The 25,736-nt window shown below is 50.2% G+C and overlaps 1 protein-coding gene across 2 annotated transcripts in view; it reads right to left on the bottom strand.

Annotated features, from left to right (window-relative positions):
* Positions 1-25,736, bottom strand: part of XYLT1 (xylosyltransferase 1) — a 542,359-nt gene that overhangs the window by 36,800 nt on the left and 479,823 nt on the right. For both annotated transcript variants that reach the window (XM_044233187.1, XM_044233186.1), the window contains exon 6: positions 7,471-7,551. In XM_044233187.1, the coding sequence (XP_044089122.1) occupies positions 7,471-7,551 (81 nt within the window). The remainder of the gene's footprint in view (positions 1-7,470; positions 7,552-25,736) is intronic.

Raw genomic sequence — 25,736 nt, 5'->3', positions numbered from 1 at the left:
GCTACTTTCTAAACTGTGTTCTTCACACTGAATACATATTCTCCCGCTTAGTCTTTACCACAACCCTATGAGGGTTCATTTTACAAAATAAGGAACAGAGACACTAAGTAATTTCCCCAAAGCCATGCAGCTGGTTAGGCTGGGTAAGGGTGTGTGATTCTTGGCTAAGCCAACAGGCTCCGGACCCCACACTCTGCCCCCCAGCTGTTATCCTGCACTACTGACGAGGGAAGTAGACACCAAGAACCACAAAACACACTAACATCAAATTAGGTGTTTGCAATCAGTGCTCTACATGAAAACTCAGAGGGCAGGGACAGAACAGAGAGTCAGGGACATCACAACTGAAGACTGCTGGGGAAGGCGTCACTGAGGAGGTGGCATTTAAGCTCCATATGAAGGATGAGAAGAACTGGTCATCTGAGGAGCTGTGGGGAAGAGCTTTCTAAGGGACAGAGAGAGCGTGTGCAAGAGCCCAGTGAATGGAAAGATGCCAGGAAGGCTGGAGTGAGAGCTGCAGGGACACAGTCAGCTCTGCCCACGCACTCCAGCAGGGCCAGCCACGGGCGGACTCTGACCTCATTGCTAGAGGGAACACATCGTCTACCTGGACATGGTCGGAAGCTCCGCAGTGGACATGCTGAGGGAATGAGTGGGGCAGAGTGACCAGGAGTGGAGACGCCAGAGCCAGACTTCTTGGGTTCTGGTCTGCTTCCCCATTTGTGAGCCGGGTGCTGTTTAACCTACCTTGCCTCACTGTCCCCATCTGGAAAATGGGTCTGATCGGACCACATTTACAACATGGGCTGGTTTTGAGACCTGAGAGAAGTCATCTCTGTAAGGCATTTAGGACGGTCCCTGGTCCCCAGGAAACACACCCTTCCCGTGTGACTCTCACTTTTGCCTTATGTGAAAAAAGCGGGCTCAGGTTTGACCGCCAAGGGTTGGGGGAAAAAGAACCCTGAGAAGAGATGTAGAGTCAGGGGCCTAAATCCTGGGACCCTGACCAGACGTGGTGGCCCATGGTCTTCATGGTGGCAGGGGTCCCCAATCAGCTTGTACTCCCACAAATCTAAGCGTCCACCGAGGGCTAGCTTGTGTGCCACAGTCTTTCACACAAACAATATTTACTGCCTCTGGTTCAGTTTATAAATGTAATGCATGTTTCCTTCATAGAACACTTGGAACAGAAAAAGCAAAGAAAAACATAAAAAAATCAAACTCTACCTCTCCGAGATGACACCATCAACACACTTTTCTGCTAGTCTTTTGTCTACTTCGGATGTGTATTGTTTTGGAAAAAGGAAAGTTCCCAAGCTGACCTCAAAACCCATGTGGAGGCCACAAAAGGAGATGCGTCCTGGGCTCTTGTGCGGGTGCTGGTGTGATGCTAAGCTTTATTTTGACACAGCTTCTTTAATTGGATTAAATAAAGTGAACATGCAAACAGTGATAAACTCACTGGTTGGGTTGAAGAAAAGTGAAAGGGAAAAGCAATCTGCTTTCCCCATGGGAAATGAGATATTAATTATCTCCTCCCATCAATCATAGGGTTACAAGACAGCTGGGGAGAGAGCCCATCTCTTGATAAGCAAGTTGGCACCAAAGGGCCTCCTGAGAGCAGATTTGCTTGCAGGAGGTTCCTGGCCAGGCTCTCCATGGATCTGCCAACTTTTGGCTAAACAGTTGCCTGTTTATACATCGAGGGACGTTTGGGTCTCAAGATTAGTTTAATGTCAGAAAGAAGGAGATGCTGAGGCTGCTTAGCTGCCATTCTGATGCCCATGGTGGGGGTGCTGCTTAGAGCAGGTGGGGCACAGACCTGAGAACAGCGAGAAACTGGCTGATGTCGTTTCTGACCTAGGGGTCAGTACAGTCATACATTTCAAATGCTAATTGTTTCTGTAAGGATCCTAGAAAGTGCTTCGAAATGTTAATCATTTGTATTCCATTTTCAAGACTTGTCTCCATCATTACTGTGACCACGGTCCTCATCAAGTTAATACGCGAAACTGTTCCAAGAGTTTATCCCTACAGCCAAGCCATTTAATTCTTACAGTGATTCTGGTGAGGCTCGTCTGAGTAGCGTCATTCCCATTTTACAGATGAGGAAACGGGCATACAGGTGATTGATGTGACCCAGTCAAGGTCACGTGCCGGGAGTCCAAGCCTGGATTCTTACATGTGCCAGGTGCTTTATGTAACACCTACAGGAAAGCTCCTTTAATATATTTTTTTAAGATTTTATTTATTTGACAGACAGAGATCACAAGTAGGCAGAGAGGCAGACAGAGAGAGGGGGAAGCAGGCTCCCTGCTGAGCGGAGCCCGATGCGGGGCTCGATCCCAGGACCCTGGGATCATGACCTGAGCTGAGGGCAGAGGCTTTAACCCACTGAGCCACCCAGAGGCCCCAATAATTTAATCTAAATCAGCTTTAAATAGCTTCAACTATTTCTTTTTAAGCTCAGTCTTACTCTAAGCACGATGGCTATAAAATCACGCAATCAATTATATAAACGTTTGTTGATATACTTATGATCAATGCCTAACTTTCCCCGGAAGCCCATGAAGAACTACCTGAAACCATCTCGCGTACCACTGGTGGACCGTGAACACGTGCTGGGACGCACCGATCCGGCGAAGCAGGGCAAGGACCTGCTCTTCCCTCCCGATCACTGAAACAGCACTTATGCTTCAAGTCAGAGCTGTGCTCTTTCGTCTGTGCCCCCACCAAGGGCCTAAAACTGCAGGTCCTCTCCGAGGCGCTCATGAATCACGGCATGATAGAAACAACCCAGGTCTTGCAAGCCAGGGTGGCAGGTTCCGATCCCAGCCCTGCTGCCCACCAGCCGTGGAACCTTGAGCCCTCGAAAACAACCCTCCAAGCTTCAGTTGTACTCATCTCTGAGACGGAGAGCCCCTTCCGAGTGAGGCTGGAATGAGACACCACAGTGGACAGTGCCTGGCTCGGGGCCTTCCCGGGGTCAGTGAGGCTCCTCAGTCCTCCACCATCCCGACCTCCCTGATCAGATGATACAAAGATGAGCAAACAGAGGTACGGAGAGGCAAAGCCATTTGTGTCCAACACAGTGACAGAGGTGGCATCTCCACACAGGTGCCGAGTCTCCAGCAGGCAAGTACTTAGTTAGCCCCGCACTGAACGGTGTCCCTGGGCTCAGCAGGGGGGTCCTGGGGACCTCAGATCAGGCGGGGAGCTCAGATGGACCCAGGAGGAAATCCTATTCTGGCTGATGGAAAGGATTTTCCCTTTCTGTCCCCTGTCAGGGGCTGCCCCAGCCCCAGGCTGCAGACATTTGGGGAACATCTCACGTGCCCCTTGAGCAGAATCCAGGAGTTCTGGGGGGGCACCTGCTAGGACCTGCCCACTGAGGTTCACGACGGACTTTAGAGCACCTGCTTCTGCTCGCCCTGTAGGGGCTCGCTGGGAAAACATGAACCGAGCTGCCTGTCTTTCCCTGTATCTGGTTACTTTATTTTTTGGTGGAAAGCAAGGAGAAACAGTGAACACAACACTCCCCTTCATTTAATTACAGGAACAGTCAGGACCAATTTGGCAGCTATTAAAATATTAGTTTGCCTTTATGCCATCTCTTCGCAGCTGGAGCTGGGAATCCAAATTGGCTGCCAAAGGCTGGAGATGGGGACAGAAGGTCAGCACTGCTATTAGGAAACACGTGGAATTAAAAACCGAGGCACCCCGTGGCCTATTTTGTGTCTCACTGCTTGCTTTGGCCTCTCTACATCGTTTGGTCTTTCAAACTCTTTGCCTTTGTCACATTGTCTTTTACAAGGGCTGGTCTGGGAGTGGAGAGCATCAGAATGGGAAGGGCCTCTGGAGACTATCTTGTTCATCCCCTTTGGTTTTCAAAGGGAGGAAATGGAAGCCCAGAGGAGCAGAGTGGCTGTCTCGAGGCCACCCAGCGTACGGGAGGAAGGCAGGCCCAGAGCACAGAGGCTGCATCATATAGAGGTCATGACCTGGGGCTCTGGGGACACCCTCCCCACCCCAGCCTTGAGTCCCAGACCTGCCCTGAGTGGGCTTAAGCAAGTTACTTAGCCTCTCTGTTTCCTCATCTGTAAAACGAGGCTAGTAAGTTGCAAAGGGTCACCATCTGGAGCCAGAAAAATCAAACTAACACAAAGGAAACGAGAACTAAAAGAAGGAGGTTGTCACAAAGTACAACTGTCCAGTTGTAAAATAAGTAAGTCCCGGGGACATGACATACAGTTAGTAATACTGTATCACATATTTGAAAGCAGCTAAGAGAATAGATCTGAGACGTTCTCGTCCCAAGGAAAAACTGGAACCATGTGCAGTGATGGGCAGTTAACTAGACTTACAGTGATTATTTTGCAACATATACAAATAACGAATTGTTATGTCTTCCACCTGGAGCTAATCCAATGTTAGGTCAATTACATCCCAATTAAAAAAGACAAGAAGATTCCTGCTATTGAACTATTTGGCTATTAGATGTGTCTATTTTTTCTTTAACCCTCTCCAGGAATAATAGTAAATAATTAAACAGCCAAAAACAACCCACAAAAGGAGAGGAAAGGGAAAGAACTAACAGAGTCTGGACTTGAGGGAGGGTCATCTGAACTGCTTGATTCAGCCCTACCTGAAGTCAGACACCAACATCCTTCTTCCATTAACGTCCTTTACTCGCTTAGCCTAGTTTCAGCTGGGTTTTGGTTATCTGCCACCCAGAGTCCTTTGTGACACACCACCCGCTCAGGGACTGGAGCTAAGCCATGGCCAGCTCTGTGTCCTGGGGAGGGGACGACAGAGCATGCGCTGTGGCTAGGCTGGCTCACGCAGCAGGTGAGGCCCCAGCTGATGGAGAGGAGAGGGGGGCAGATGATGGCTCATTTTACTACAAAATTAATACTCAATTACTGCCCCTCATTCATCTCAGTGAGAGAAAACCAGCCAAGGGCTCATTCACGGGCAGCAGAACTTGTGAGCATTTCTGTTCAGAGAGCCTTGGGTTTTAGGGTTTCAGGAGGAGGTGTGATCCACATCCTAGCCTGAACCTTCACCTTGTCCTGCGCCAGTGGGGTACCTGTCAACCACCCATGCATGTCAACTAGACCGGACGTACTCCCACATCCAGAGGCTCGGCTCTGGCCCCGGCACCAACTGCTTATCTCTTCCACCAGCAATATTTTCATCCTCTGTTCATCATGGCCTGACATCACCATCATCACGTGGCATTTATTAGGTGCTGGATGCTTTAGATGCAGCATCCACCGAATCCTCTCAACCCCGTAGGCGTAGGTCTAGTAATATTTCCATTATACGGGTAAGGGATCAGGCTCAGAGAGGTTAAGTCACCTGCCTAATTCAACACAGCTAGGACAGGGCAGAGCAGGACTCCAGTCCAGGATGTACAACCTCAAAGCTCATGAGTTTTATCCTCTGTGCTAGCCCCAGTCCCAAGCACAGGGCTTAGAAAGAGTGGAGAGAGAATGAATACAGACGAGGATGCATAATAACACTAGGGCAGACATAATTCAGACCCAAGGCCATCAAATTACAACAGGCTCCTCTCTCACAATGCGACTTGCACCAAACGCGTATTACAAGGTTACGTGGCGGGAAGAACAGTCTTCATGCTCCACCTAGAGAATGGGCCTAGACACCGACATCTGGGCCAGTTTTGATAACTAACACCTGCGTAGAATCTTTTTCAGCTCCAACTTGCTTCACCTGGGCTCTGGGGCCAGAGAACTGGGTTCAAATTCTGGCGTTTACCAGTTGTGTAACTTTGGCAAGATCATTTAGACTCCCAAAGACCCCTTCTCTTCTCCTGACAGATGGGGATAATAATTCTTACTTTGCACGGAATGGATATAAGAATGAAACTGGATCCCTAGAAAGGGTCAGTGTAGCAGGGCACTTATTAGGAACACAATGCCCAGTGGCTACAATTCTGAGTCTACCCCTGGCCTCGCTACCCTTCTTGGTGGAACATACTCATCTGAGCGATTTAGAGAGCATCCTCAAGTCGGGTTCCTTCGAAATGTAAAAAAAATTCAGGCTGTCAGTAGGATAGGAACAATCTAACAGCTGGATGAAATCAACGAATTTCAGAAATGACAAAATGAAGGATTCAGGGTTACATCTGGAGAGCGCAGGAGACGGAGCTCACTGCTTCCTTCTTGTCCCTCCCCTGCTGCCTGCTGTGGGTAACTGGGTGAACAGCGTTCCCAAGCCAGCCAAAGTATGCCTCCATCAGGCCTGGCAGAGAAGACCCAAAGCACAGATCGCAAACCGGAAGGCCAGATGGGGCCAGGTAGGGAAGGGGGACAGGTGAGGACCGCAGTGACCTGGAGGACAAAGGCTTTGTCTATGACCCGGTGAGAGCCTCCCAGTGGGAAAACTCAGGCCCAGAGTGAGCAGACACCAGGATCTTTTAAGAGGAACTGAAATCTGGATTGCATGGAGATCTTGGCTATTTTTACATGGGGCTATTCACTTTTAAATGAAGCACTGGAATCAAAGCAAAACAAAACAAAACCAACATGAGGCCCAAACAAAACACAGGAACGCGCTCAAATTCTCCCATACGCTGCTGGCAGGTTATGGTCTGAGTTCAACACTAGCAAGAAACCTCCCTCCCAACCTCACTCCCAGAGTGATCCTGGGCTGGGCTTTGTTAATGAACCTGGGGATGGGGAGACTGAGCCTGTGATCTGCCCTACAGGGGGCGCTCGAGACTGACTCCCTTCTAGCTGACCTCCAGCCAGAGACACAGACGTGGCTCAAAGCTATTCAGCTTCACTCATGGTGAGTGAGGGGCAGTGGATTCAGACGGGGCTTCTGGTGCCTCGAACCTCTGCCCATGTCCTAGGCGGCAAGGGTGAGCCACTGGCACAGACAGAGAGAGGAAGTCAGGATAGTTGAGCTCACCTCCATGCTGGCGAGAGACTCCTTCTCCCTATGAAGTGAATTCTACGAGAAGGAGGTTTTTTGTCTTGTTCACCTCTAGAAGGCTGCCTGGCACATGGTGGCACGGGGCAGGTATTTGCTGAATGACTAGATGACCAGTGATGGCCACGAATCTTTGACCCAATGAACTGAGGCCATCACTTAAACTCTGGGCCTTAGTCTTCCCACCCACATAGTAGAGAGTAACAACGGCTGCCCTATTTACCTCAAAGGATGGCCGTAATGAGATAACGGACTCAGGAAAGTACTCCAGAAAAAGGTGTAAAGGCCTTTCATGCGAGGAGATTCAATTACTATTATCCCTGTCCTTGGCTAATGTGGGAGACCATCTCACATCCTATGCGAAAGGGGCAGGGGGCCACCTGAGCCACGCCTTTCTCCCACTATCTACTTTCCTCCGGCTGTACCAAACCAGGAAGGAAGCCCCAAACGATCACTCAGATTTTCATTTCCATTTTACACAAGGGTGTGTTGGGGAGTAAGATGTACTACCTTGCGTTGTCCCGGCCGTGTGACTTCAGGAAATTCATATCTCGGTACCGGGAGAGAAATGCCACCAGCTGGTCATTTGTCCTGTGGAAACAAACCAAGAGGAAGGTCAGAGTCCTCCAGAGACCGTGGACTTACCGCACTACATTTAAAAGGACTATTACTGTATTTGTATCCTACATGTTCCATATCCTGCGAACTCTCTGAGGGTAAGCATGGTGCCCCAACTGTTTTAGAATCTCTAGTGCCCAGCACTGGGCTTGGCAAACGTGAAGTCATCAGTGTGTGGTACAATGCCAGCTACTTAACAACCTCACGGCCTTTGCACCTGCTGTGCCTGGGAAATTCAGTCTTTTCTCTTTCCAGGTCTGGCTTGCTGTTGTCATCCGGGTCTCCTTCCAAATGTCACCTCTTCAGAGAGGCTTTTTCTGGCCACCCAACCCAACCTAAAGTAACATTTACCTTCTCCACCTTCACCTTTATCACAACCTTCTGTGTCTATTACTAAGTGTTAAATTGGCTTATATTATGATGTTAGCTCCATGATGGCAGAACCTAGTGGGATTTGCTCCTCCCCGGCACACAGTAGGAGCTACAGTAGGGTTGTTGGATGAATAATACCAAGTCCTTGATACCCACTGGGCTACCGAATGAGAGAGCTTTGGAAAATACTAAGTGTGATCCAAACAGATGACGTTGTTCCCAGCATTGTTATCCCAAATTTATCGCCATCAATCTCGGCACAGGCAGTGTAGTCACAGCTAATCAGCTTGTGCATACAGCTGTGACAGTATTTTAAAAGGCAGTCACATGGGTCTCCATCTGCCAGAAATGCAGTCGTCTCTTCTGCTGAATAAACCCAAACAGGTAAACAGTGCTGAAGTGACAGCTCCTTTACCAACGGGGCTCTCTGCTCTGGGATTTTTATTTAAGAAAGAAAGGGTTAACCATTGTTTCAAAGTGGGAGACAGTGTGGAGGTGATGGAAAGGAAGAACGTCCCTGGGAACAGAACAGAGGGCCACCAGACTTCTGGGAGGCAGGTGGGTGCCTCCAGAGCAATGCCTGGGCTCTTGAAGCAGAAAGGTCTGAAGACAGATCCCAGCTCACTCCTGACCCAGCTGTGTGTCCAGGGGTGAGTAATATAACCTCCTTCTCTGAACTCCCCTGACCACCCAGCAGATAGCTGGCTCTCTGCACATACAGCGTATGGCTAACTGGGCACACTGAAAGGGCATATCGTAGGTGTGCAATAAACCCAAGGGCTCAGCTCCTTCCGCCTCCCACCATCGGGTCTGAGCGGGCCCCCACCGGGCACACCGCCTTCATTTCCCTGCAATTCCTGGTGCCACCACCAGCTTCTGTTCTCTGATTGGATGACTCATGCTGACCAACTCCCAATTCCAGCAGAGGAGGCACCGAGCGGTTAAGAGACGCTGCGGTGATAACGAGCACTGCCTATGTCCCATTCTGCCAGTGAGATGAACCCCGACTCACAGCCAGCCGTTCCAGCAGCGTCTGGGAAACCCCGGTACACCCCAGTGTGTACCTGGTACACACGCAGCAAGCCAAGCCCCACGGGGGCGCAGAGGGGGTGGATCCCAGGGGTTAGACAAAAGGCTAACCCCACGTGTCTGCAAAATGATGGGTCTCCTGTGTGGACAACCGTGCCCGCATGCTGCCAGGGAAAGCCCACTAGCCTCCTACCAAGTTATGGGCAGCTGTGGGCAGAGCCCCTCTTTAAGTTGCTGGGAGAGGTGGGAATGAGCTCAGTCCATACAAAAAAGAAAGAAAGAAAGAAAGAAAACGATGTCTTTTTCCAAACCGTAAAGAGGCCCGCTCCCTTGCCAGGTCTTAGCGGTTCCTATTTACCAAACCCCTCGCCACTCCGCGACAGTTCATTATTGTCGTCCTGATGAATACGGGGACAAGTTAACCTCTGAATGGGTCCCTGGCAGCAGGAATAATAAATAGGGCCTCTCAGCGGCCTCAGGGGGAGGACTGGAGGGGCCAGGCGGTGGCTCCCGGGCCCTGGGCGCAGAGCCTCAGGCCTCCCAGGGTCAGCGGCTGCAGCTCCACTTGGCAACCCCAGAAAGCTCCTTCCAGGGCCCCGAGCTGGGGCCATTTTCACATTTACTGCTTCACCGAGCCCCCATCTGACAGGGATGAATAGGCATTTAGCGAATTTACTTAGCGATGCTTCCACATGAAATCGCCTCAAAAGATGACATCTTGGGCGGGGGGCGCCCAGGGAGGGGGCTGCAGATCCCAGGCCTGGACCTGGGGAGAAGGCTGCCCTTCAAAGCAAGGCACTGTGTGCCTGGTTTGGATGGACCGGCGGGGCGAGGGGATCCCCGAGTCTCCCTCTCGTCCCCCTGCCTGGGGGCCCCCAGCCCCCTCCCTCTCCCTCTCCCTCAGAGTAGAACGCCTGATTGGCATGCTAAAACCCGTCTCCCCAGCCCGTGCAATTCGGCCGGGGCCCACGTTTTCTTATTGTTGCTTTCGGAGGCCTGTCTGTAATAGCCTACATAATACTTAGTTCTCCTTGGATAATTAACAGTTTGTGATCTGCTGACATTTTACCCAATACCAGCCCCCCCCCAATCCGTTTCTCACTCCTCCTTTCTGGTGGTGTCATTTGCCGAGTGACTCCCATGGCTCGTCATCTCCACCTTTTGTGGAAATCACTAGAAGACACGTTTCCCCGTCCACACCCATTCCTCAGATTCAGGATGGTGACTCTGGGCCCATCACTGGCAGCCTTCAGAGCCACTGGGATGTCATTGCGGAAGTAAGTAAATAAGTAAATGTTAAAATAAATGATGTATTTTGATAAGGAAGAGATTTATTTCAATAAAAACGTTGCTGTCATATAAATAAACTTATTGGAACCCTGTCAAAATCTCTGTTGGAATCAAACAACAAAAGAACCGGTAAAAACAGCTCTCGAACCATGACCATTTATGAAATGCCCACCGTGCCCGAGACCCTGGGGCCGACTTTTACCACATTTTATTGCAATTCAATATTCACCGAGACTCTCTGAGATGTGAGTTTCATTCCCATTTTGCAGATGGGCGACTGAGGCTCAGAGAAGCCACTGCTTAGCCAAGTGCAGAACCAGCATCACAAGCTGGTTCCAAATGTCAAAGCCCATCACGCCCTTCGCTACTAGACTGCTTCCGGAACGGAGTGAGGGAGTGAATGAATGCGTGAGGGAACGAATGAATGAAGGAGCTCCATCCCCTGTGGAGAGGTGCTCTGAGGCCTCCCCAGAGCCTGATCTTGGGACGAGCAGCAACAGCCCACTGCTATTAGAAACGCAGCACCTCTGGCTCCGCCCAAGACCTCTAGAGTCAAAATCGGCTTTCTAACGAGATTCCCTGGGGTGCGTGTGCCCTTAAAAGTTTAAGAAGCGCTGCTTTTAGTGAGGCGTGAATATGGTGGTTAATTCTCTTCCTCCTTCCTTCTTCATCTTCTCCCCAAGGCCTGTTCCTGAAAGCCCAGACTTGCAGCCAGTTATTTTCATCTTGGTAAGCCTCAGGTGCTGGGATTATGCAATAAAGTAACGCACCAAAGACCTGGGCAGTAGCACCGGGCATACAGTAAGCCCTTGATAAATGTTAGCTGCTAGTTCGTGGTATTATTACCATCCTGAATATCAGAAGCTGAAGACATTTCAAGCAGGAGACAGGAGTATAATGACCCAACCAGATTTGAACTTGGAAAGCTTTCTGGGTGTAAGACCCAGGGGATGTCCCTGCCGAGTGTGGCTGGGGAAATGCCCCAGAGAAGGGACTCGTCCATGGTCTCCCAGCTGGTGTCAGCATTAGGGTGGCTCGCAGAGGACCACCTCAACATCGTGTGTGTCTAAGATGTGTCATGGCCCTGGGCATGAGGACACACAGGACGAGGGTGGCATGGTTCAGCTCTCAGGTCCTTCTAGTGCCCAGGAGCCCAGTCGCAGCCGTGCCGGTCTGCGGGGCACGTGGGGGCAGCCCGAGGAGGGGATGGGGCGAGCCCAGCCTCCACCTGGAGAAAGTATGCACAGAACAAGCTGAACTGCTCTATGTCCTTCCTGCCTGCCAGGCTAGAGTCCTGAACCCCTGTCGGATACCAGGAAGAATCTGGCAGAGGTGCTCACGACCACTGCTAAGGCAAAAGTGAAGCACAAGAATATTTGGGAATGTCAGGAGTAAGGGCTTAATGGCTCTGGGTCTGTGCAGAACCCACAGGGCCCTGGATCAAGCCCTTGTGGATGCACTGGGTGGGCCACGGGAGGGGTAAACACGTGTGTGACGGAGGACTACGGCGCTGGACCGGGAGGGGTGGGAGGGTGAAGGCACCGTCCGTCTGAGCACAGGGCATACTGACTTCCCCGGCTTCTTCCCCCTAGCGTCTCATCTGCACAGTTGTTTCACAGGTACGTTCAATTTAAACAGTACTTTAGCTCTGCCCTGTGCAACAATATTTGTAGTACCTGATGTACCTTTCTCCAATCTTAAATTGTGGTAAAATACACAGAACATCAAATTTGCCATCTTAACCATTTTTGAGCGCGCAGCTCAGGCGTCTGAAGGACACTCGTACCGTGCTGCGCGCATCACAACCATCTATCTGCGGAGCGCTTTTCATCCCGTGAAACTGAATGTCTGACATCTGGAAACAGGAGCTCCCCATGTCCCCGTGCTTCCCAGCCCCAGCCCCTGGGAACCAGCATTCTATGTCCAGTCTCTGTGAACAAGTTCACAGAGGAGTCCAACTCCAGGAACCTCGTGCAAGTGGGGCCCTAGGGTGTCTGTCAATGGTAGGACAATCCACGTCATACCAAGCATCAGAATTTCCCTTTTTGAGGCTGAGTCGTTCTGATACACCATTCATAGGTCTTTTTCCTGTGACACGTGAGCAGCCTGCATGTCTTTGCACCTTCTAAAGCACCTGGGCCACCGGGGGGATACGGAGAGTGGCCGACCGTCCTGGCTGGGTGTCCAGGACACAGATGTTTCAGTTTTAAAATCAGATGGTCTCGGGCAAACGAAAATGAGAAGGGGGCATCTGGGTCTGTTGAGAGCTGTGGGATCACAGGAGGATGACATATTTGGTCCCCCCACCTTTTTTTTTAAAAAAAGATTAAAAACAATTTTTTTTCATTTGATGGAAAGAGCACAAAAAAGGGGAGTGGGACAGAGAGCAGCAGACCCCTGCCGAGCAAGGAGCCTGATGCAGGGCTTGATCTCAGGCCCCCAGGATCATGACCGGAGACAAAGGCAGACACTTAATCAAGAGAGCCGCCCAGGTGCCCCATACTCTGTCCTTTCATGAGGAGCGCAAGCGTACAGAAAGCGATGATGGTGGGGCTGGGGGCAATGTAACCCTTTCCTGTGCTTCTGAAGTTCACGGTCCCCAGCTTCTTCTGAAGCAAAACAGGTAAGAGCAAGAACAACAGGACAATAGCATCTGGTACTGCGGGCCGATGACAGGGGCCCTGTCCTCAGCACTCTGCACCTGTTAGCCCACTCAGTCCTTGTGATAATCCTATGAAGCAGATGCTCTAATCCACGTTCGTTTTTATTACGTAAATGGGAACGTACATGTCCAGGGCTTGTGATCGAGCCCACTCAGCTGTCTAATCAGCACGTACAAGGAGACTTCATCCTTCTAATGGTGACACGGAATCCCGCGGAATGGACAGAGCCAAGCCCCTGGTGATGGACATCTAGGGTATCTGCTCCCCCGCCCCTTACAGATACTGTGCCTACGAGGCCAGCAGCCTTCCCCATTTATCCTTCTGTAGTTGGGTAGGATAGATTTTCGTAGGATTAAATTCCCAGATGTGGAAGTGTTTATGCAAAATGTACTTTTTGGTCTCTCTTTGCTCTTAGAAAGACACACTGCACAGACTGAGGCTACCCCCAGAGCCCAGGGTGGGGCTCCCAGCAGTGTGGGGAGGGAGAAGCAGACTGCAAAATGATGGATGGGGTTACTGTCCTGGGAAGGCTGGTGCGCTTCTCGGGCAGGATGGGCAAGCCTGGCAGGGTCCTTCCGGCCTCCCTGTGGTAGCAACAACCGGTGGGACGCAAATGAGCCTCTGTCAAGCAGCAAGCGGTGTGTGTGTTGTGGGGGGATTGCCCAAAACTATCCAGTGCCTGGGGCGGCTGTTGCAGCTGGTGCCCATCTGTCCGTTAACAGCACAGGGATTGTCAACATGGGCACCTTGGACAATGCTTTTCAGAGTCTGGCAATAGTTGTGAGATGAGCAGGCATGGGGTCTAATTCTGTTCGTTCCTCCAGGACCTGATACACGGTAGATGTTTGGCAAATACTGACTGGCATTCCTGACAAATACCCGAGCACAGCACGGGCATGTAGGGTGCGTGGGTGCAGCGCCCAGCGCAGTGTCTGCCTTCCAGGAGGGGCTCCTTCAATTCCCTTGTCTCTCCATGCCTTTGCCCACCTCCTTTCCTCCACCAGAAAAGCTCTTGCCTGTATCTTTGGACGGGGGCTATGTGAGGCCGTGAAGCCCATGAAGCAGGAGAAAACTAACAACAGAGGAGTCTTGCCTGTGCTGCCTACAAAGGGCTAAGTGCCCCTCCCCATTTCATCAGACAATTACCCCATCAAGCAGGAACTAGCTGATACATGAATAAAGTAAGACACAAAGAGATTCAAGGACGTGGCCAATGTCTTGCGGGGGAAATGGGAGTGCTGACGCAGACCCAGGCAGCCCAGGTCCAGAGCTAGGGCTCTGCAAACCTGTTCTTCTCGGGCCTGATCAGCTGTACGAGTCCACTCCATTTCCCTAGAACGAGAGCCACAAAACAAGCACTGGAAACGGAAATGACAGCCACTTTCTGAGGCCTCCTACTTCCTCTCCAGGGAACTGTCCATGAACCTGAACTGCACGTAGACAAAGCCTCCTGTCCTGGGTCTGGGGCCTTTCTGCTCTGCTTGTCTAAAATCTGAGCCCTACCCACTGGATTTCCCCTTACCCCATTCCAGCTCACAAATGGATTCGGACTTTTCAATATGGCTTATTTCTTTTTGGGTATGTGGGGGGAGGCGGAGAGGGGACCCTGCCATCGCTCTGTTGGCCACCTTCCAAGAAGGTTATGCTTGGACCTTATGGGAGTCTTCTTGTCTGCTAGTACATCTCTCAGAAACACCAGAATTCCAGAATAGGAAGAAGAAAGATCAACTTCAGAATTCTCTAAAGAAGGATCAAGAGTAAAAAAAAAAAGCTTTGGAGACAAGAGAAGGAGAGTCCTGATTTGAATACAGCCAAAGCTTGCAGCGAGACCCAGTTTTGTTAAGATACAGGAGAAAATGTATGGAAAAAGCTACATACTGTAGTTCTTCCTGGACCCGATGGACAAAATTACAGCCACAGCTGGGCACCTAGGGAGAAGTGAACTGGACAAAATGTCGCTCCAGTTTTTGGACTGCATTCTAAGCTACCTTCTAGAAAGCAGTCATAGGACTTTTCCAGAATGTTAAGTCTGATCATATCTCTTCTCTATTTAATAATAGCCTTTAGTAGCTCCCCATCACCTGCAAGACAATGTGTACAAAGTAGTTCTCGAGCTGGCCTGCTCACTCAGTCTTTGGGGTTATGTGAAGTTTTCTAAACGTCCTGTGCTTCCTCATAACTGTGACTTGGAAAACTCTAATAAAACCTGCTTTCCTGAGAACATGGCTTCTTACCTCTCTAAGTCAAGTGCCAGACACCTGGATCAGCAGTGGACAAGGCGGTTATGGTCCCTGTCCTCTAGAAGCACACAAGACAGCGGGGAAGGTGACAGATAGGGAGATTTTTGTGATATGGGGTGACGTGCCAGGTGAGATAGAGCACAGAGCCTCCCGGAGACACTGGGGAGCAGCTCTTCCCCTCCACAAAGGCAAGCAGGCAGGCAAACTGGGGAACAACCTGGCTAATAAAACTCAATCACTTTTGATTGGATTTATCCTTTTGTTACTGGTGGAAACGATGCAGAATTAAAACACGCTCATGGCATTTGCGGGAACTGGCAAACCACTTCTCAAAGCCTCACCGCTTTCATGGAGCACTTGTAAGACACACATTTTTCATTTTAAACATACATAAGCCATTCTAAGAGGCAGTTTATCTGACGTTCCATCAGTGGGAACTCTTAACGTGTCAGCCCTTCCTCCAGACGGCTGTAATGGAAAGGTAACTGACAAGAATCAGCACCGAGGCCACGCCTGATCCTGCGACAACTGCTGCCTCCGTGAATGGAGAGCTACATTGCCATTCAGCCTTGTGTGTGTGAGCGCACGCGTGTGGAGTCTATCTGATTGTATTTTAATTTTCTGAAATCTGGTTGTCCTCAGATGCCACGAGACATCTCAAATGAGCAGAACAGTTGGTTAACCAAATTCCGCATCCCCTTACAATGACTGATTACAGCCAGCTATTGGATTTGGTTTGGGCCGGGGGTTGGGGAGCAGAACAAGAGGAGGCCTGCTTTGGATGATAGAGAAAGACTGAAGCTTAAAAGTAGAGGGGATTTAAGCAAGAAAGCCACATCTTTGCTACAATGAGCGCTGCATTCAGAGATTTCCCCCTGCTCTTTTCCACTTTGTTTCTATTTGATGTTGAGCAATTTCCCAGAGGAGGCTGAGCCTTTGTTTTCTAATCTGCAAAATAGGGATAAAAATGGTATCTGCATTGCCTGAGTGTTGCGAGAAGCACTCAGCAGGAAGTTCCCATACCCTCTGCTTAGAAATGCCAGAGGAAAGGCACGCCTACCACCTGCCACAGCTCCATCTTTTCATCCTACACGTCTACGTGCCTAGCAGTACTCTCGGCTCCACTTTCCCTCTGTGTGTAAGGCTGAGAAGAGATTTTTACATTCACCATTCCACATTCCCCTGGGTTTGTGCAAAGGAAGGCTCTGGCCTCCAGTAACAATGTATCTATTCCAGTCTCACCAGATGGGGGTCCCTAATGCACCAACAATAAACACAGGGTTATGTGGAGTGGTTAGAATAATGAGACCTGAGACCAGAGAGTTGTAGGTTCAAGTCCTGGTTCTACCATTTACTAGCTGTGTGGCCTCCGACAGGTGATTTCTGCCAACGGAAGCTCATTTTCCTCATCTTTAAAGCTGAGGACAATAATGCCTACTTCATCGGGTTGCTGTGAGGATTAAGTGAAGTGAGAGGACATTCAGCATTGCCTGCAACTGAAAACTCCAGGCTGATAGGGATGCTGGTACTAGGAGTGGGAGGAATGGTGGGCAGAGGAAAGCAACAGAACACAGGGAGCTGGCCCACAGAATGCTACAATGTTAGCTTTTGTTCCTAGTGCTGGTCTAATCATTTTTACTTCTCCAGGACTAAGTTCTATATTCTGCAGGGGGTAGGATGTTATAAAGATCTCTGTTCCCTAGAACTTCAGGGTCAGGTTGGTTCTGACGGCCTGAGGACAGCACCGAGCTCGAAGGACAGCTGACTGTCGCTGATCGCCTTGGCAGCCTGCCAGGTTCACTAGCCTGTCTGTGCTGGAACAAGGTCAAAATGCACTGTAACACAGAAGGGAAGTCACACACTCCTCCGTGGAAAAACAAACGCGGAGCCACACCATAGCTTCCTCTGCAAACCTCAAGGGGGCACAGATTCTTGGCTCAAGAGACTAGAAAATGGAGACATGCTGCATTTAGTACATATTTTCCCTAAAGATTCTAAGCCTGTTTGCTTATTCCAGAGGATTGATGAGAAATTATACAAAACATCAGGCTGTTCAAACAGAGGACACAGGCTCTGAGGTAGTAATCCTCAGAACCGGAAAACTTGTGACATGTTCTAGAAGAGAATTTATTGTATAGATCACTGGTTCTCCAACTGTGTCTGGGGCAGCACCAGGTTCCACTGGGTGGCTCACGTAGGACTTCCCCAGAGCGGACGCAGTGTCCCCTACTTTCCACATCGGGTGAAGTTTCAACCGGGCGTAAAAAATTTAGTAGCTTAACAATCGAAGTTCAAACGTGATGAAAGGAGATGACCAATTCAGATTCCTATTTTGCTGGGATGGGAGGGCAGAGGATAGCATAGGACCAACGCTCTACAGAAGGACTAGCTGAGCGCTGCTCTCATCAGGCTGTCTGACCTTGGGCAGGAACCCTCTCGTGGAGCATCGTTCTTCACTTCTAAGGAAAGGGCACGATCCTGACAGGACCCGTTCTGTACATCTGTCCTGAAGATAGACAGAATGGTGCATATAGGCTGAGCACTGAGCACAGGGGCCCCACTGGAGTCAGGGTAGCTATCTGCCGTGTTACTGCTGGGGCTGTGCATTACGTTTCCTTTCTCCTTCCCTCCCTCCCTCCCTTCTTTTCTCCCTCCCTCTCTTCCTCCGTTTTCCTTCTTTACATTTTTGAGCATTTCTTAAGTGCCCCAAATTGTGTTGAGTTCTGAAGCTAGACATGAATTCAGCTTTTTAAACCACTGGTATCACTTTGAGTTGCATGGACCTGTTTCAACGGGGATAATTTGGTTTTATCTGACTGTACATGGGCTCAGGCTGCTGGCTCTTTGGGTAAAGGTCATTCGGTTACAGGCATTCCTCAAGTAACTGCTCAGAGGTAATACCTCGCTCCTTCTCCCCTTGTCTTCCTATAGTCACTGATGGAGTGTTTCTTAAGAAAAAAGAATTTAATGGCCTCTGGGACTATTCTGAACACATGCTCACATAGGTGTGGCTACGAGTTCATTGATCACTGATAAAATACTTTGCAGCGCTGGTCCTTCAGTATTTACGTGGTTGCGACTGTAAAAGAGGATTATGTTACAAATTCTAAAACAGGACGCTTTCCAGATAGGAGCAGATCTGCTTTGTTCCCATCACTATAACCTCATTCAGTCAGTCAGCAAATATTAATGTTGGACCTCCTACATGTCAGGTACTGTTCTGGGTCCTGGAGAACAGTGATGACTGAGAAGCAAATCTCTGTGAGAACTGCTCCCTGGTGACTTGAGGAATCCACTCTATGTCTTGGATTAGCTTCTCTCCTATGCATTACAAATGATGCTAGTTTGGTAGCATCCTTGCAGGAACCAAGGAAATAGTCATTCTGATTATTTTCTGTGTTCTGAGGTTCTGATAAGGAACCCCAGCTCAGAAAGGCTTGGCTAGCACAGTATCTGGCACCTAATAGTTGCTTAATACCTAGAGGGACGGATGTTGAATGGAAGCCCAAAGGCTGTGCCAGGTTCCCGAAATGGAATTTATAAATGCACACGGAATCCCTTTCCTGCTAAGGCAGACGCACGGGCAGGTACCCATGCCTCACACCCAGATGAGTGACAGCCAGATGCAGGGACACTGCTCTGCATCAGGTGACCTGTGTGCCTGAGCCTCAGGGCCTTGTCTGAGTGGGGCAGAGAATCCATGAGATCATGTGTGCGAAGGCTGTGCCAGGGCCTAACACACAGGAAGTGCTTGACTATCCCAGAGCTCCTGTTACTGATTCCCTCCGAAGGAAGGACAAAGATGGCTGGTCCCCAGGCACGCCACACCGTGGCACAGACTCAACAGGTGTTTTCCGGGGGGTTGGGGGAGCCAAGCCCTTGGGATGCTGACATGGCCCAAGAACTTGAGAACAAAGCCAAGCCCAACCTCTCTCTACGGTTGGTTCCCTTGCTGGCCCTCCAAGGGCTGAGGTCGGCCAAAAACAAGGAAACCCTCAAAAGCTGGAAGCCCTTTTTCCTACTTTATCTTTTTATTCTTTCTTCCTTTTCTCTGTTAGACAGTTGAACTGGAACCGCGTATATTAAAAAGTCACCATAATACCCAGAAAAATTGAAAACAGGTGTTCAAACAAAAACTTCTGAATAAATATTCATAGCAGCACTATTCACAATAGGCAAAAGGAGGATATAATCCAAATGCCCACTGAGCGATGAGCGGATAAACCAAACGTGGTACATCCATACAGTGGGATATTATCCTGCCACACAACAGAGCGCGATATGTACACCTGTCACCGCGCGGACGGGCCTTGCGAACGTCGTGCAAAATGAGACAAGCCAGGCACAAAAGACCACATGTTACATGACTCCATTCATATGACATAATCTGGGATAGGTCGACCCGTGGACACTGGGTGACTGCCAGGACCTAGGGACGGGGGGTGGGGTACGGAAATTAGGAGAAACTGCTTATGGGCCAGACTGTTTCCTTTGGGGATATTAAAATGTCTGTGACTGGAGTAATGGTTGGCTGGATAACACTGTGAATGCATGAAATGTCACTCATGGTGACTTCTATCAGCTGAACCCCAATATCGCACATGGAAAAAGGGATCCCATAACATGGTTACAATATCAACTGTGCTTGATATATCGTAAACATTTCGTACACACTATACATTTACCCTCCCAACTTCTCTAGAAAGGGGAGCATTAGCTCCATTTTACAATGGACCGACTGAGTCTCCCCAAGCTTGGCTAAATTATCCAGAACAGTGCTGCTGCTGCTAACTACTGAGGACAGGTGTCACGTGCTCCAGGAACTGGATACGAATCCCCTCATATCCCCTCGAATTCTGCCTTCCCAACAACCTCAAGTAGTAGGGACTTCTGTTCTCACACATTCTGCAGATGGGGAAGGACCAAAAAGATACATGACCTGTGCCAGCTGAGACAAAGGCAGGGACATGCATGGGCCTCAGAGCCCCAGGGCTGCGGCCCAGAGGCTTAGCCAAGGAAACCGAGGGAAGGCAGACAGTCTACCCCTCATCCCTATTCATGGAACATGGGGACAGCTTAGTTACCGGCCATTGGACATCAAGAGATCACTTGGCCAGGGCAGTGGGGGGTTGTGCTGGGTGGCTCAGTTAACTGCTGAAGTATTGTACCCGGGTCCTGGGATTGAGTCCCACATCGGGCTTTTTACTTAGCAGGGAGCCTGCTTCTTCCTATCCCTCTGCCCCTCCCCCTGCTCGTGCTCACTTTTTCTAAGAAATAAATAAAATCTTAAAAAAAAAAAAAAGGCGGAGGATCGCTTGGGATTCGGACCCTCTCCAGGCTATAGGGAAGCCAGCAGGCTGCTGCACAAGTGTGATGTGTCAACACCCCTTGGCCTGCTGGACTCCCACATGGGCCCCCACCCCCGTCCGAGCTGGCACCCCCAGTTAAGTGGAGAAGCGGCGGAGCCAACTTGAAGATTTGTGAGAACCGACCACGGCTCATTGTTCTTTTGAAATTGACTCTCCGATGCTTTGGAATGTTTTCCATTTCCATGGTGGGGAAATCTGAAAATGCCTCTAGCTGAGAGAAATAAGTAAAGACAAAACCTTGCCACTAGTCTTCAATCGAGGAACAAGCTCAAAAACGCTCTGAATACTTACAGAAGTGGAGGACGAGGGACACGCCATCCGCGAGCCTTCCGCCACACAGGAATAAATGACTGTGGGCACGGCGGCCGGGTGCATTGCAGGGGATGGCCACTGACCACTCGTTTGCTCCTTCAGTCCTCCTGGCACAAAGGGCTTGCTGAGCTCTTGCTATGTGCCAGGCGCTATGCCAGGCACTAGAGATAAGCCTCAGAGAAAGAGGCTTCTACACTTGCGCAACTGGCAACCTGGTCAACTGGCCATGGTCAGTCAGCCTACTGTCCTGATTTATTGAGCACTCGTTCTGTGTCCAGCGCGGCCCATCAAATTATACAGCTAAATCCCCCCCGCAAAGGCTGAGGCAGGTAAGCGTGATGCTGTCTGTGTTCCAGATGAGAAGCGAGAGGTGCACAAAGGACAAGCCACCTGCCTAGGGTTTCGGGGCCACTACATGCGATGGCTGGATTCAGACTCTGGTGAGTCCCCAAGTGCACACTTCTGATCCCTCTGCTACCCTGGCCGATGGCCTGAGCCCCCAAACCCCTACCAGAGAATGGAAAGGGCGTTTGTGGGTCCAGCTCCAGCTTACAGCATCTCCCCAGAAACCCCAGGGGCATGGAGATTGAGAACACTGTGCTGCCGAGAGGCCCGAGAGAGAATAGCAAGGAAACCACAGGGGGGACTAGCCTGCTGGAAAAGTAATTACCTGAGCTATAACGCACATATCTGCTCCCAGAAAATATTAGCTCTCATATTCTGCCGCCCACCCCAGCAGCCTGGTAGAGTTCTTCAGTTTCTTTTTTCTTCCCTTTCTTCCCCCACTGCTGAGAAACTGTCTAGGAGCTAATGCAAATTCGTCAGGGCAATTTCCAACATAGAATTTTCCCAAGATGATCTGTTGCTTTTAAGCAGAACTTGAGCTCTTGAGGTCCCAAGGCATCTGGGCCTGCCGGACTCTCCAGCCTTGTTCTGTGTGTTTATCCACTTTCTACATCTTGTCCACATAAGCCTCTCTTCACTTGATTCACAGTCCATGTTCCCTCATGCCTCAGGGCCTTTGCACATACACCCCCTCCTCCTGAAAAACTTGTACCCAGTTGTTCATCCAGTTAATTCCTTGTCTCCTTTCCACTCTCAGCTCTGAGACATTTCTCCAGGGACACTTTCTCTGACTCCCTAGAAGGGAAATGGTTATACACATGGGGATTTGCTGTATATATCCATGTAAACTTCCTTCCTAACACCATCTTAAAGAAGTGATAATTTAATGGTCAAATCTGTGATGGCAGAGAGGTTAACTACCCTACTGGTAGCTGTAAGCCCAGGTCCTTGCAGACATCTGGCACACTGTATGTTTCCACAGATGTGTAATGAGTCAATCAATCGTGAGGTCCTAAAGCTGATATTTTATGAGAAGGCATTTTGTGGTCATCATCTTGGTTACACATTTCTCTCTTCCCCAATCAGCAGTGCAGCCGACGGCAAACTCAGACACATTATAGAAAGGGAGTCCAAACACCTTGAGGTACGGAACCGGACCCACAAGATCAGGCAGATTTACGGAAGGCACCCCAAGGATATGTGCCTAGTCCCTCCAGGAAATCTTGGAGAATTAGCTGGCATTCAGGTGTTCATCAGGAACTTACCAGGTCAGCCAAGGAAAGATCAACCAGTCTTGTGCTTTCTGGGGAAGCAGGAAATGGGCTAAACACTGAAATCAGTGAGTCTTGGGATTCAGTGTCATTAACCTTTCTGATTCTGAGTGAGGACAGTGGTGCAGGGTAAATTACAGTGCTAACAGGCACAGGTATTTCTGACAGGTTCATACCGAGAAGGCTGGATGGTAAGACGGTACTGTCTTCTCTGGCTGACAAACCCTACGTGGGGGGCTGCAAGAGTCTATAGTCACAGAGAACCCACGTGAACAAACTGCCTGTCCCCTCCCGGCCGGCCCGGTCAGACGATGCTGAGAAGTGAGCTCTGTTTCACACCTTGCCTCCCAGCTCAAGTTTAAGGCTGGTTAAGCCATGCAGGAGGAAAAATAAGGGAAAAGGGGACTGCTGTTTGATGTCAAGTTCAGCTACCCAGGGTTGGGTGGGAGTTGAGGCCAGGGTCTGGAGGAAGTTCCCAGAAGCCCTCAGCAATCTCTACCACTCTCCTTCTGCCTGGGGTCACGAGGTCTGAAGCATGGAGTGGACCGCAAGCCGGTGCCCGAGTTGGCAGAGTCATTGGAGATCATGCAGAAAAGCCACGTGTGGGAAGATGGGCAGTGGGTGAGTGGGGGATGGGACAGTGAGTTTACAAAGGTCGCAACGCGTGTCTGGGCCAAGGTCACTATCTGAATTGTGGGAGATGAAGCAGAATGGCCTAGAGCATGGGTCTTCGTACTACAGTCTGCCACCAGCTTTTGTCGGTGAAGTTTCGTGGGAACAGAGTCATGCCTATGTGTCTGTGTGTGGTCTATGGCTGACTCGCCGCTCTGGCAGGAGAACTGTGCCATCGGGACAGAGATCGTTCAGCCTGCAAAACTGAAATATTTACTATATGGCTCTTCGTAAAAATGTTTATTGGCATTATGTTTCCCTCTCTGTGGTCATTTATACACCTTCCTCGCAACGGCTCGAGATGCCCTCCTTAGGAAGTGCCTTCCCAGCCCACCCCCCTCTTTGCACACTGTGTTTTCCCTGGGATGCATTTCCACCTGATTTGTTAGCCATGTGCTTATCTACTGTCTCTCCCCGTCACCAGCATGGGGATGCCTCAAAGGCATGTACTTTATTTACTGCTGTATCCCAGCACCCAGAAAACTGCCCGACATACACCAGGCACTCAGTAAATATTTGTGGAATGACTGAAGAGCCACATGTCCCGTGTATATGTGCTTTAATATTTTCTTATTTAGATCAACTCTGTGTATATATATTCTCTCTTTTCTTTTTTAAATTAAGTAGGCTCCATGCCCAGCACAGAGCTCAACACGGGGCTTGAACCGCCAACTGTGAGATCAAGACCTGAGCTGAGATCAAGAGTCAGATGCTCAACTGACTGAGCCACACCATGCCCCTAGATCTACTATACGTACATATACATATTTTTAAAGATTTATTTTCGAGAGAGAGAGAACACTCAAGTGTGCGCACCAAGGATGGGGGAGGGGCAGAGAGAAAGAATCTTCAGGCAGAGACTCCGTGCTGAGGGGGGAGCCTGACGTGGGGCTCAGTCCCATGACCCATGAACTCTGTCCCTCCTCTCTCTCTAACGGGGATGCTGAAGGTCCCACCTCACCTGGCGGCCAAGACTTTCAATGAGATTGGGAAGCCCTCAGCCCATACCCTGCACACACGTGGCGCTGGCTGCACAGGGGCAGGCACGCTTGGCAGAGGGGCGTGTCCTAGAGTCAGTCCAGGACCTGACGGGCCTCTCGTCTCTCCCACCTGCAGCCGCGGTACCCAGCGAATGAGGCCCGGCTCGGATGTAGCCTCACCACAGCCCAGCAAAGCGATTTGGATTAATGGGACGATTTAGCTGTAGGTGTCCAGAGAATGCATTGTTTAAAGTAACTTGTTAGAAACTTCCCCAGGGCGGCCAACTTTTAAACAAAGATTGACTCTGTAATCAAAAACTGCTTGGCCTTAAACAACATTCCGGCATCCCAAAGAGCACAATTACATTGAGAAAGGGGTGGCAGTGTTTGTGCCCCTGGCTGGCTTGGCCAAGTAATGTTGACTGATGAACACAATTAAATTGCACTGGGGAGAATCCTTCTATGGAGGAGCAAAGGACACGGGAGACAGGCGGCAGCTCTTGGGGGCACCATTTCTGTCCCTCCTCCACAAGGGAACACAACACTCCTGTTGGATTCCACTTTGGGGTCTCACCCTGGGAAAACTGGCTGGCACCACCGACTGAACCCCCCTCTTTCCTCATCCCCCACTTTCTGATGAGATAGTGTTCCAGGCAATTGACCAAGTTTAAGAACCGGGGCTCCCCGTGTTCCATCTGGAGCACACGGGGCTGTCTCACTTCAGACGGAAAGAAGCAAAGGGTTGGGGACAAGCCCAGGGACTGCGTTCTCGGCCCTGGCTTCTGCTCAAGGTGACCCCCCACCCCGGCTGCACACCCAACCAGATGCCCCAGTCACTTTCTGACCCTGCCTGGGGGCCTCGCAGTGGCCATAAGGTTGGCCAGAGGCAGACTCCTTGAGCCTAGGGATGGGGCTGGGGTGGTGAAGGTGGCGAGGAGGTTTGGGGGTGGGACTACGGAGGAGCATATTTAAACCCGAGGGAGATTCTGCAGCTGCAGTGATTCGAGAGTAAGCAGACTGGAGAAGAACAGGGGTGTCTTCGTCCACTGAGGTCAAGGAGGCTGAGAAACACTAAGGGTCTTTTCAACCAGCCTAGCAGAAGAGAATGGAGATGGGGGCCAAGGATGCTCAAGAGCAGAGGCACCAAAACATGGCTCAGCTCAAGGGGACAGCCTTTGAGACTCCCATCACGACCGCATTTCTCAAAGGCGTGTGTGCGCATCCTCTCTGGGCCTGCATCTCAACAGCAGGACAAGGGCACAGGGATAGAAAATAGTGGACAGAATAAAGAAAGTGACCACGAAAAAGGCCAGACCACCTTTTTTTTTTAGGTCTAGAATGAAGAAGTGCCCAGGATGTCTAGCTTTTGTAACAATAACAGTAAGAGAATGACTTCCTGAGCTCCTAGAACGAATGCCCAGCTGTAGATCAGGTCCCGTGTTGCAGAGTCTCTCATGTTTACAACGACCCTCCGAGGAAATTGCTGTGGGGGGGGGTGGTTCTGGTTGGCTTCCCACTATAGGCCCTCATCTGCCCATCCCCTTCCTAGGTTCACCCCAAGGGAGAATCAGCTGCTGGTACAATTTGTCCGTGCCAGAGAGATGGCCAGGCATGG

The sequence above is a fragment of the Neovison vison genome, chromosome 14 (assembly GCF_020171115.1).
Source record: "Neovison vison isolate M4711 chromosome 14, ASM_NN_V1, whole genome shotgun sequence".
Taxonomy (NCBI): domain Eukaryota; kingdom Metazoa; phylum Chordata; class Mammalia; order Carnivora; family Mustelidae; genus Neogale; species Neogale vison.
This window is presented reverse-complemented; position numbering and strand designations above follow the sequence as displayed.